The sequence below is a fragment of the Squalius cephalus genome, assembly GCF_949319135.1.
Source record: "Squalius cephalus genome assembly, chromosome: 16".
NCBI classification, from domain to species: domain Eukaryota; kingdom Metazoa; phylum Chordata; class Actinopteri; order Cypriniformes; family Leuciscidae; genus Squalius; species Squalius cephalus.
The window spans coordinates 22,704,838-22,718,081 of NC_137137.1; the positions used below are offsets into that span (position 1 = coordinate 22,704,838).

Here is a 13,244-nt window from a genome sequence, read left to right on the forward strand (position 1 = left end):
ATTGTGAAATATTAGTACAATTTGAAATAACTGATTTCTGTTTAAAAATATGTATGTCATGTAATAAATTGTGTAAAATGTAATTTATTCCTGTGATGAAAAGCTGAATTTTCAGCATCATTACTCCAGGAAGATGCATATGGACTCGGAAAGCTTGTTTCTTCATGACATTGTTCAAAAGCAACACATTTTGCTAGCAATCAAAATCACATTTTGCTAAAATCATGAAATTTACAAAAATGGTAAAAGTTAATGTAAATGGTAAATAAATAAATGCAGTCCATACTGTAGCCTATCTAAGGTTTGGAATATTGTTTTTGCTATTGTGGGATGTTGTGTGTTAACATTTGTAAATACTACAAAAACAATCCATCATTTTGTTGGGAGGTATAGCTTGTCTGTTAAGAAAATGTAAGCATTGTGGAAATGTGTTCACTGACTGCATATTGTGTGAAAACGACAAGAAATGTGTGAATGGTATGGCCACAAAAGACCGATGCTGTGCTAATTGTGTTTAGAGTTTTGAAAATGTGAACACTGATTGGACAAACGCTTGTTAGCGACTGAAAAAAACTGTAATGAACATTGGCCATACTTTAGATTTTTCTCAGGCTGGATTTTGTTTTGAACAGACATGTTAGCTTGTACCTTGACATCAAATTAGCATGCTCTTTATACAACATACATGTTTCTATAGAAAGTGCTAAAAAAGGAGAGGGAGGAAAGGCACGTTGAACTGGAAATTTTTTATTAAAAAAAATATCTAAATGACTAAATTAATAATTAATTAATAAAAAATTTTTTTTACATTTAAATAAATATTTGTTTCATCATGCTGTGAAATTGAGTTCCTCAACATTTGGAGCCTGTTTTAATGTCTGTGAGTGCTTGAATTTTGAGAAATGTAGCCTATTAGCTGACAAAAATTGTAAATGGGTTTTTCATTTTGAAGAAATATTTCCAGCATGTTTACCTTAAAATGACTTAGTGAATAACTTTTTCAGTGTCAGGACCTACATGACATTTGTTTATAAAAAAGATTACTCTTCTAACCTTTTTAAACCACTGCATGTTGAGAAAAAAAAAGAGATAATGAGTGACTTTAATCTTAGTTATATGGAAGAAATTTTGAAGTAAAGATGGAAGAAAAGATAGCATTTGCCGCCTAAAATGATTTCTCATTTAAAAAAATCTATTAAAAAAATGTTTGTTTATAATGAGAAATTATTACATAACTCTTTACTGTTTTTTTCTTTTTCTTTTATGTATTATCAGATGTTTATTTATATATATTTTTTTGCAATATCAGAACTAATAGTTCTGTCAGGTAGTAACGATCAGGACTAATGTTAAACCTGCTTCTTAATAACAAACCAATTATGGAAAATAACACTATGAACCAACAAAATCATAAATAGACCTCTACTGGAATTAATGATGGTTTAATGAACTTAATGATGCACTCAGAAACATTTCTAAATAATAATCTCACCTTTTAAATTCTACCCATTAATCATAGCACTTTTTTTTTTCTTTTTTTTTTCTATTTTTGAAGAAACATTTATTTATGGCAGAAATGTTAATGAAAATCAAGACAATGTTCTTCTCAACATTTTGAGAAATAAAAGCAGAAATGAAGAGCCACATATAGTTTTCTCAATATGCCATTCCTTTAAAGATCAATTGCATGTACGTTTATACATTTACTTCTAATCAATTAGATACAGAAAGAGGAGTAAAATGCTCATCAGATGGTTTATCTGTTTGTACAGATATAATTTATTCAGTAACAAGAAAGACTTAGACCTTATGAGTTTCCATTTCAACATTATCAAATATTTGCTTCTATGTACATTACTGTGAACATGAGATAAACTTAAAAAATTATCTTTATTATCTCTATATTTCACACATCATTTTCAATCACCGCCAACATTGCATGGTGTAAGATGCTCAAAAATTTACTTCATGTAAAGCTCACTGAAAAATAAGTATCAGATTTGATGCTGTATTTATGTCATTGTTATTTTAAACGTTTAGAAATGAAACATTGAGGATTTTTAAAATCAGGATTGTGTATGATAGTTACATAAAGGGTGAATGCTCCATTATTAGTCCACTTGAAGTCAGTATGAGGATCTGAAATTTGAATAATTATTAATCATGTGACTGAGTTTGATAACTGAGTCTGAGTTATCAAATACACAATGAGAAACCTACCATCATTCATTAGGTACAAGGATCCTCCCTGTCAAAGCAAAAAGAAATACATCTTAAAAAATAAATATGCATGTACAGGAATGATGTGCACACACTAATATCAATCTGAATGATTTAAATCTAAACTGACCTGATAATTTCTTCTTGTAGTAAATGAGTCCAGCAGCTGCTAATACGATTCCCAGCACCAGACCAGAGGATCCAATAGCGATTTTATTCCTCTCAGACTCAGGAAGAGAGGGTTCTGTACACACATCACTTTACATTATTACAATATTTACAAATATAAGTGTTTTAACGTAATAAGAGGACTACTGTATTTCATATTTTCTATTTGATCCTACATTGGCATGTCCAAATATACCATTCACAAATGTAATACTAATATGAGAGTATCTCCTCTTACCCCAGTCATAAATCATGGGTTTATTGAAGCTGGCGTGCTCCACCACACAGGAGATCTTCTCTCCAGATTTAGGAGTGTATTCCAGCTCAGAGTGAATCTGGTAGTACCAGTCTCCATCAGCCATCTCCATTGTTGAGGTCACATCTGAGGTCACCTCTTTTCCATCTCTCAGCCAGGACACTTTGATGTGTTGAGGATAAAATTCATATGCGCTGCACATCAGTACAGCTGGATGTCTGCCTCCAGCCCGCGTCACTGAACTGAGCTTAACATTTGGTTTCACTGAATCAAGAAGAGTAACATCCTAAACACAGTTTCCAATGCATGTATCACATATGTGTGTGGGGGAGGAGGGGGAGGGAGATTTAACAAAAGAAGCACTTACTAAAGAAGATTTTTACTTAAAATGCATCTTTCAGATTAAAATTAAATTTCAAAATGACATGCTGATATTAAAACATTTTTCATATTTAATATTAGCATATATGCTTCTGTAAAAATAACAGCAATGTTAAAAGCAAGAGTTATACGTGTGAGAGTAAAGATCAGAGAAGAGTCTTGTGCCACTTACCTGCTTTCTCACGGACAGCCGAGTCCCAGATTTGAGCATTATGTTTGCAGTATGTATCAAGAGCAGCAATGTATTCTTGGAGAAAGTTGGTGTCATTGTTCCAGAACTCTGCATTTCTCATTCCATACTCATTAAACCCCACAAACTTCTTAAGAGTGCTGTTGAACTGTGCAAATAGATATTTATTAAAATACTGACTATCAATATACACCATGTCACTGAGATCAGAGGAGCTGTAGATGCATCTTGACCAACGTGTTCTGTAATATTCATTAGCTGAAAAAGAATGCAGAAGCAGAACATTTGGTTTTGTCAAATAATGATGTAATCAATATAGAAACTGAAGAACTTTGATACAGTACATCAGCCTTTTCAAAAAGTACTTTTCAAGTAATATCTACTTTAGATAGAGTCCAACGAGTCACCCTTTTTAAGGATATGTTGCAATATAATGTAAATAATTTGACTTTTACTACTTCTAAAATTAATGAAATTATTGTTGATATTTAATTCTATCATTTCAATACCTTTTATTTTACTTACCACTTTCTGCTAGAGTGAACACAGACAGTGTGAATATGAGATGACAACTGAAGAGCTTTAGCAGAGACATTTTCACTCACACTGAACTCCAGCTGAATGCTGCCAGTGCTTTGTGTTCATGTTCATGCGGTGGATGTCTAAGATGACTGGCCAATCAGTCACTGCATGTGTAAGTGTCAAGTGTTGCTAGGTAGTATCCTACTTTCATTTTAAAACACAAACACTGTTTAGTTATCGGTCTGAACAATTGTTACATTATTTAATGGCATTATTTAAGGACTAAATTAAACAAAAGATGTAGTGTGCAAAAACTCATATATTCCTTACTAGACAAGCCTATATATTTTTCATCAGTAATAGCACACTAAGATTATACACCGTGACAATACAACTGCTACCTTTAAACAAATCTTTTTCCAAAACAAGTCATGTTTTCTATTTTATTTATGAGCTGTTTCGTCAGAGCCTGTTCCCTATAGGGGAAGCCTCCACTGTTCGCAGAACAAAATGTAATGCGGTGGTAAACTGGTAAGAAGACAAGATCCCTTTTTGAATGGATGTCAATGGAAATGTTTCAGTATAACTGAAGAAAACAGATCAATAGATCATAAATTGACTGCTAATCCTCAGTATGTTTGCATGCCATATTCATTTTGGACTTTTGGACTTTTACATGGGGTCAGCATCAAATAGATCACTGCCTTATAAGAGAAGTTACCGACAATTTAGCGAACAGTTATTTTTCATTTTGCAACATGATCATTTCAGTGGTATCCACAAACTGTGATTGACTATTGTAAAACTCTGTAAGTGATTCAGTGACATCAAAGCTATAATGTGATTGATTTATGATTTATTTTTCATACACCAACATGATCCAAGTTGGCCATATACTTTCTGCAGTTATAGAGTCATGAAGAAATGTATGTTCTCATAAATAAGATGATCTCTGGCACTCCTACACACTTATAAAGAACAACTTTGCTTTGACCATTCTGGGAAATACCTGTTGCAGTGTAAAAAGTAGTACATTTAAGTACTGAGTTTGAGTAATAAAAATAAACTGTACTTACTATAGGGTTAGGATTAGGGTTTTGGTTATGGTTAGTCGCATGCAATTATGCATAATTTATAGCTATGTAAAATGTGTAACAAGGACACTGTAAAAAGTGTTACCCAAATAAGTAATGCTACATTAACACTGAGATCACCAACTAATAAAGAAGATGTGCTTACTAATAGTATTTGATTATTGTGGTAAGTAACAGTTAGCTAATCAATAACTACATTTCGTTGGGCCTCCTGAAGAACTACAAACTGTTAATTAATACAGGTTCAGGAAAAATAACAATGAATAAACTACACATTACAGTTTTTTTCAATCGCTAACAAGCGCTTACCCATACTTCAGATACTTTTTCTAAACTCTTAACACAGACTCACACCTACAAAACACAATTGGCCAAATGGTTAATTGTCTTCTCAAAAACACATTTTGTTAAATATATACTAACTCTTCATTTCAAAACAGACCACATGTTTCTCTGCACACACTAACTTTACCAAAACACTGGAAATCTGACTCAAAATGAAATTTTTCTGTCAAAGAATAACACTTGTTTTCACTTCACAAGGTACATGCACTCAATCAAAGTACACCAGGTTTCAAAATACTGGCTATTGTTGACATTACTAAAACTGCATAGACTTTTATGTTTCAGTTTTACAGGTATTTGCATGCAAAACGTGCAATCCACCATTTTACACTAAATTTCTTGGTTGGGAACTGTATGTCCACATGTACAGTACTGTTCACATTCATAAGCATTCCAGTAAAAAGCAAATCAGTTTTTATTCCTTTACTGTTTTATACAGGAGGTAAAGTAGAAACACGGTTTGATAGAACAGAAAAAGTTTTACAGTATTGCTTACAGTGAACAAAATATCCATTAAACACACAAGAGCATTCTGAACAAAAAAACAACAGCAAAAAAAAAACATAAAATTACTGTATCTAATCTCTGCGATCTTTAGGGTTAGGCCACATGTTTTCATCAAGATCACATCTGATATCATCCAAGGCGATGCACCTGGGATAAAACTGCTTGGTATGTCGGATCCACCCTTGGAGCCAGCATCCATGGCTTCAAGGAGGGACATCTGGTCATGTGGCTGATGGTCATAAACCTTCCACCTCCACATTACATTTTGTCCAGGTCGACGCCTTTTGGCCAGATTGAATCCTGCCTCATCTATGTATATGAATTCATGAGGGGCATGGCTGGCCTCCAATTCCATAACTCTCAAAACAAAGTTTATGTAAATCATGTCATTACTGTATACTATACTGTAACCTATTACTGTGTAGGTTACCTACTTGCAAAGTGCAAAGCTTATAGAACTGGACATTGAATTGAATATACAGTACACTATACCTGGACATATTGTCGTTGTAGCTCCTTGACTCTCTCACTGATATATTGTTTTTGAACTGATATCATTGCAGAAGCAGAGGTTTTTATAAACTTTCATATTGTGAAATATTAGTACAATTTGAAATAACTGATTTCTGTTTAAAAATATGTATGTCATGTAATAAATTGTGTAAAATGTAATTAATTCCTGTGATGAAAAGCTGAATTTTCAGCATCATTACTCCAGGAAGATGCATATGGACTCGGAAAGCTTGTTTCTTCATGACATTGTTCAAAAGCAACACATTTTGCTAGCAATCAAAATCACATTTTGCTAAAATCATGAAATTTACAAAAATGGTAAAAGTTAATGTAAATGGTAAATAAATAAATGCAGTCCATACTGTAGCCTATCTAAGGTTTGGAATATTGTTTTTGCTATTGTGGGATGTTGTGTGTTAACATTTGTAAATACTACAAAAACAATCCATCATTTTGTTGGGAGGTATAGCTTGTCTGTTAAGAAAATGTAAGCATTGTGGAAATGTGTTCACTGACTGCATATTGTGTGAAAACGACAAGAAATGTGTGAATGGTATGGCCACAAAAGACCGATGCTGTGCTAATTGTGTTTAGAGTTTTGAAAATGTGAACACTGATTGGACAAACGCTTGTTAGCGACTGAAAAAAAATGAAAGCTTAGCGTAAAGTTCTGTCAGGAAGACTCAATTGTTGCGTCACTTACTACCTTCTCATCTATCCAATCACGTTCTAATACTAGAAGTATAAAAGACCCGTACTTACACTTGTCTGAGTTCGCAGATGCTGACGCTTTCACTCGGTTTGCAGAAACCGATGCCGGCGTTCACTCACCCGCGTCTTGATTTCAGTTAGCAGCTACAACTCAAAATCATATCGTTGATTTTACCAACTCTGACGGCGCGCGAGTGCGAGACCCGCGTAGGAACCAGGCAGCGCGTGGCGGCTTTAAAATACTAATCTCATGAGAGATGATTGATGATTTCAAGTTCAAGTTCAAATTTCACTTTCAAGGCTTTCAAGTCGGCTTTCACGTTTGGTAGGCTTCCAGCAGCCACGTTAACATCCTCTCTCATGATCAAACATTCAAACTTCAGTCAGGTAACGTAAGTAGGCTATTTTCATTTGGCTACTCTGCTGCTCCCTTCACCAGCAATTCATTCGCGACTGTGGTGACGCGGTAGTTTTCTTAACTGCTGATACAGATTGCAATCTGCAAGGCAGCATACTGTAAAGCTATACAGTAGGGCCGGATTGCTCGTTTGAATGGTTGTAGCATATGTTAGCAATATTCACGTAACCGATATCCCACAGGCAGCGCAGTGTTAGTGTATTTTCAGCGTCGTCGATCCCACACACACATGAGCAGTTTGCAAATACTCCACGAACAACTGCGTTACTGATTCGAAATAAACCAGCATGAGTAACAAAAATATTAACCGGCTTTCACTTATGCTATATTCACAGATCGCGCTCTCATACCGTCTGCCCACTCACCAGAGAGTGCGTTCCACTTAAAGGAGCAATACCTAATTCAACTCGTTATTTGCTTTCTCTTAATTCATCATCGCATTTACACAGATGTCCGGCTATTTTTACATGTTAATACATGACTACCATATATAAAGGAAAAAGCTGAGCTTAAGAGAACAGTTGGTTATTATGTTATGCAAATGCAGTAGTAAATGTGGCTATGTTGGGTATGTGTATACATAGTAGGAGTATATTATACAAAGACAGTAAATTATACATTTACAAGTGCTGGAAATTCTCTAACAACCGTTTTACACTATTTTGTAATTCATAACTTGTAATAATTAAGTCCTACAATAACAGAAACATGGTACAATCTTTGTAACACTAATTTTCTTGGCGACTACTTTAATCCACTGATGTGTGTCATAAAAATATTTATGTTTTAGGTATCAATATCAATTACAGAGAAAGCAGTCTAAGGATGCTCAGGTCAAGGTCAACGTGCTTAACACAGTAGAACTAACAGTTATATGTTAGATTATATCATTCAAACAAATCACAGTCAAGAGACTCATCTGTATGATCTGTATCAATTTAAGGCCAGACAAGTAGTTTAAGGCTTGGTTTGTTGGGAGTTACAAACCTGCGTACATATATTCACATGCGCATAACATAGAATTAATTCTTAATTAATGCGCACGTGAGCGCCATCAGCATTCTCACAGGTCGCGTTTAAAGGCTGTGTAGAGAGATCGATGTTGTCTTATTTAAAGGTGCATTGCGCAACTTTTCATGTTAAAAATACCCGTTTTCTAACCCATACATGCTTAAACAATTGCCTGATGGGCTGAATGAGCCCTTCTCTGATCACTGCGATTGCCTCTATAATCCTGTACAGTAAAATAAATGAGAGGGATTCGGGTCGGAATCTGAGACTGGGCGTGACGTCATGCGCGTTCACGGCACGCTCATATGTCTGGCAGGTTTGTGTATGCGCCGACGCCGCCATTCTCCGTAGAAAATGGATTCTAAGAGACCGGCTTGTAGTTCATTTCAAACACCAACGCAAACTCCACGTCAGATAAAAAAAAGAGAACTTTTGTCTAGTGCAACCAAAAGGTCCAAATTGGAGTCAGACAGGCGTCGGGGTAAGACGAGAGTAAACATAGGGAAGGCTTTCAACAAATGGAGAGATCTCCGGTCTGCTCTAGGGCTCAAACGGGATCCTCAGTTGGCTTTTTTCTTGATAAAAAAGGTAAGATATATCCCATTCTCTAATGTCTGATACGGCCAATAATGACAATAAATGACGATCCATAAAATGTGTAATGCTTTAGCGTAAGCTAGATAAATGTACAATCGGAATAGGTTTTACTAACTTACCATTGTCAGTGATCAGGTTCAGAATGATTGTGATATAAAATGCTGATATATAAGTTAGATACTTAGACACAAATTTTGAGCAAATTACTGCTTAATTACGATGTATTGCTATTGGAATATGCTACTTAGCTGATCAATAAAACAGGCTAAACCCCCGCAAATCTTCGGCGGATTAAGTTAGCCTATTTGGCTTTTATGGTAACGTCATAGTGCCACTTGATTGTTTATTACCTTGAGACATTTGGGTGTACTTTGTTGACCGACTGTGTATGGTATGGTATCATGATTACTATTTTGAGCTTTTACAAAGTAATAACTTATATTGTTCATGAACGTGTTTCCATAATAATAGTCATAAGTGGATACAGTAAACACATAACACAGTTCAACATGGAGATAGATGGGAATAAAAAACGAAGTTTTCTACTACCCCCATTTTTTCCCTCACACATAAGTGTGTTATTTACTCAATTGCCTTTCCTTTCACATATTTTAAATTACTTGCAGATTTAAAACTTTATTACCTCTGAAGACATTATGATTGTAAACAAAAAATTTGTGCGGCTGATGCTCCTTGGGTTATGACCAGCTCGTGCTCGTGCAAGCGTGCGTGTGCGTGTGGTCCGTGAGCGTGCACACCTCTGGTTGCAGTTTCGCTTGCCGCCAGAGGGGGCGTAGTTCTGCGAAAACTCAGACTTTTGCGCAATGCACCTTTAATAACTAATAATCCGTGCAACGGAAGTGAATCAATTAAAACTAACTTCAGCTGGAAAATATCTTCATTCAAGAGCAGCTATAAAGCCAAAACAATCTGTTACCTTAAATTATCCGTTCATTACTGTAAAGACTCTTTAAACAGTTTACGTTACATCGTTAAAAGCGCTATATAAATGAAGATGACTTGACTTGACTATGATTAAATGTTCATGTATTTTTCTATCCAAGGGACTCACTTGGTTGTCATGGACAGCGATCTCCCGGTCACGTATAAGACTTAATCCCTACAAGAGCAACTCGAGAGTAATGTCAGGTACATGCTGCACAGCTGAGAAATTGCTTCCACGCTTAAGTCAACAATAGAATATCAAGTGTATCGAGGTAGTATCTTATCGGTATACCGTCACCTTACTTCAGGTAAGTATCGTACTAAGATTAAGATTTAGTGGATAAAAATAAATATAAAAATAAAAAGTATTTGTATTTAAGTAGTATATGATTCTCTGCTCGGTCATCAAAATTCACTATGAGTATCTCTCTTCAAAGCAGGGCAATTATCTTGTCTGTTAACGCTGGCCCACTCAGTGGCTAATTAAGCGACCCGATCCAGCTAGTTAGGTGAAGGGTGCATGTCAAATCCCAGATTTGGACATCCGGCACAGCAAAGGTCAGACGTATTACCAAGCCTGCTCAGGCTTTGTCATCCACACTTCACTGAATTATCCTATAGCGGCTGCTACGTCCTTTTGGGTCAAAGTGGTGGCAAAACTTGTGTTGTATGTGCTAACGAAGCTCGGTTGCATCACTAAGGCAGATCTTCTCGTCAGACGGTCATGCTATTTCCAAACGTTATCTGGTAATCCGTAGTCTCTAATTTCATGATTAAGGTTGCGCACATTCCTAACCTTTCCTATTTTCTATGCGGGTTTGGCTCGGAAAGCCCCACAGATATTTCCGTATAGTATGCCGGAATTGTCATTTGAGGGTGAGTAAAGCGCATAGTTCTTGTCTATCCCTTGGATGCAGTCGGCTACTGCTCCCGGCACAGGGGGTGGAGATTCAACAGCTCATATTACAGCTTCGCTTGCCTCTCACAGACAAATTCCAAAACTTTCGCTCGAGTCAGTTAAAGTTGGAGAGACCCAAGATCACGTAGACCTCATTTCCGGACGGTTAGTTGATGTTTATGCAGCTAATGCGTAGTTCTCTTCGTCATTGATTAGCTCATTCTGTCTTGATATCCTTTAATCTTATTCCAGGGGCTGGATTTATGTAATTTTACGGTTGTGATGCCTCTAACCTGGGAGGAATGCCGCGCAGTCCCTCTTAGCGTTTGGCGTAGTCCTTAAAGCAATCTCTTTGAATGAAAATCTTCCATGATTGAACTTTGAGTGTTGTAACTTTGCAGAATGTACTCTAGAATGACTCAAGTTCTGGTATCACATAAACAATTTCTTAAATTTGCAATAAATTCTGTTCCTTCTCATCTATGATTAAATTCCTAAAAATCTGCCCTAGATTCTCAGATCACTCCCCCCTATTTATCCTACCTAACGAAGCACCTCTCTCTAAAGCCTGGATCAGGAGACTCTAGTTTCTGTCCTCAAGCTGCAGTTATCTCCCTCCCAGTATACTGGTCATTCCTTCAGGATCGGGGCAGCCACTACAGCAGCCACACGGCATTTCTACTTCAGCCATCAAGATCCTGGGCAGATGGTCTTCCTCTGCATCCGAGTCTTATATACTGTAAGACCTGATTCAAAAACAATCCTTGAAGCTCAGCAAGCTCTCCAGCAATGTCAGGTAAATTATTATGCAACTACTGGTGGTGGTGTCATGCTCTATCTATCTGTAGATAGTCTTGGGCGTTACTCGTCTGTGTGGCCAACATGTCACCTTTACGTGGCTTAGTTGCCATCGTCTATGTGTGGCTCAGCGTGGCCTCGTCTATGTGTGGCTCAGCGCGGCCTCGTCTATGTGTGGCTCAGCGTGGCCTCGTCTATGCGTGGCTCAGCGTGGCCTCGTCTATGCGTGGCTCAGCGTGGCCTCGTCTATGCGTGGCTCAGCGTGGCCTCGTCTATGCGTGGCTCAGCGTGGCCTCGTCTATGCGTGGCTCAGCGTGGCCTAGTCTATGTGTGGCTCAGCGTAGCCTCGTCTATGTGTGGCTCAGCGTGGCCTCGTCTATGTGTGGCTCAGCGTGGCCTCGTCTATGCGTGGCTCAGCGTGGCCTCGTCTATGCGTGGCTCAGCGTGGCCTCGTCTATGCGTGGCTCAACGTGGCCTCGTCTATGCGTGGCTCAGCGTGGCCTCGTCTATGCGTGGCTCAGCGTGGCCTCGTCTATGCGTGGCTCAGCGCGGCCTCGTCTATGCGTGGCTCAGCGCGGCCTCGTCTATGCGTGGCTCAGCGCGGCCTCGTCTATGCGTGGCTCAGCGCGGCCTCGTCTATGCGTGGCTCAGCGTGGCCTCGTCTATGCGTGGCTCAGCGTGGCCTCGTCTATGCGTGGCTCAGCGTGGCCTCGTCTATGCGTGGCTCAGCGTGGCCTCGTCTATGCGTGGCTCAGCGTGGCCTCGTCTATGCGTGGCTCAGCGTGGCCTAGTCTATGTGTGGCTCAGCGTAGCCTCGTCTATGTGTGGCTCAGCGTGGCCTCGTCTATGTGTGGCTCAGCGTGGCCTCGTCTATGCGTGGCTCAGCGTGGCCTCGTCTATGCGTGGCTCAGCGTGGCCTCGTCTATGCGTGGCTCAGCGTGGCCTCGTCTATGCGTGGCTCAACGTGGCCTCGTCTATGCGTGGCTCAGCGTGGCCTCGTCTATGCGTGGCTCAGCGTGGCCTCGTCTATGCGTGGCTCAGCGCGGCCTCGTCTATGCGTGGCTCAGCGCGGCCTCGTCTATGCGTGGCTCAGCGCGGCCTCGTCTATGCGTGGCTCAGCGCGGCCTCGTCTATGCGTGGCTCAGCGCGGCCTCGTCTATGCGTGGCTCAGCGCGGCCTCGTCTATGTGTGGCTCAGCGCGGCCTCGACTCACATTTTACATTATTACTGTCCCCTCGATGATAAATGGAACTCTATATTAAGCTACCGGCCTATGAGAATTGTTGCATTCCATGTCTATCTTGCTTGCTCGCTAAGTTTATTTTTCTTTCTATACTTTAGGAACTTCACGATATATGGCTGGTGGGTATACTTTTCTTCCGTTCTTTGGGGGTGGGCCCCGTCCCAGTGGAATTACTCTTCCACCTATTTTTGGGGGTCGGCTGCGCCCCTGCCTTATTCTTCAGGCAGGAAATGCTGAATCCGTACCCTCGGATTGCGAGTTACGGACGGGGCCTACGCCAAAGAACTTAATTGCATACATTGCTTGCTGGGCTGTCAATAAATGCATAACTGTTACAAGTATTTATTCTCCCGAGTCTTTCTGGCAGAAATGAAAGCTTAGCGTAAAGTTCTGTCAGGAAGACTCAATTGTTGCGTCACTTACTACC

General features: G+C 38.8%; 1 protein-coding gene across 2 annotated transcripts in view; it reads right to left on the reverse strand.

Annotated features, from left to right (window-relative positions):
• Positions 1-1,263: 1,263 nt before the first annotated feature.
• The window catches only part of LOC307173587 (H-2 class II histocompatibility antigen, E-S beta chain-like), a 136,581-nt gene continuing 124,600 nt past the window's right edge, over positions 1,264-13,244 (reverse strand). The window contains exons 1-6 of one of the 2 annotated variants that reach the window (XM_079896810.1): positions 3,741-3,918; positions 3,198-3,473; positions 2,627-2,908; positions 2,351-2,464; positions 2,221-2,248; positions 1,264-2,139 (exon numbers count right to left, since the gene is read on the reverse strand). In XM_079896810.1, coding sequence (XP_079752936.1) covers positions 2,223-2,248; positions 2,351-2,464; positions 2,627-2,908; positions 3,198-3,473; positions 3,741-3,810 — 768 coding nt within the window. In that variant the 5' untranslated portion in view covers positions 3,811-3,918 and the 3' untranslated portion in view covers positions 1,264-2,139; positions 2,221-2,222. Of the gene's footprint in view, positions 2,140-2,220; positions 2,249-2,350; positions 2,465-2,626; positions 2,909-3,197; positions 3,474-3,740; positions 3,919-13,244 lie in introns of those variants that run through there. The other variant, XM_079896811.1, reaches the window with a different exon arrangement.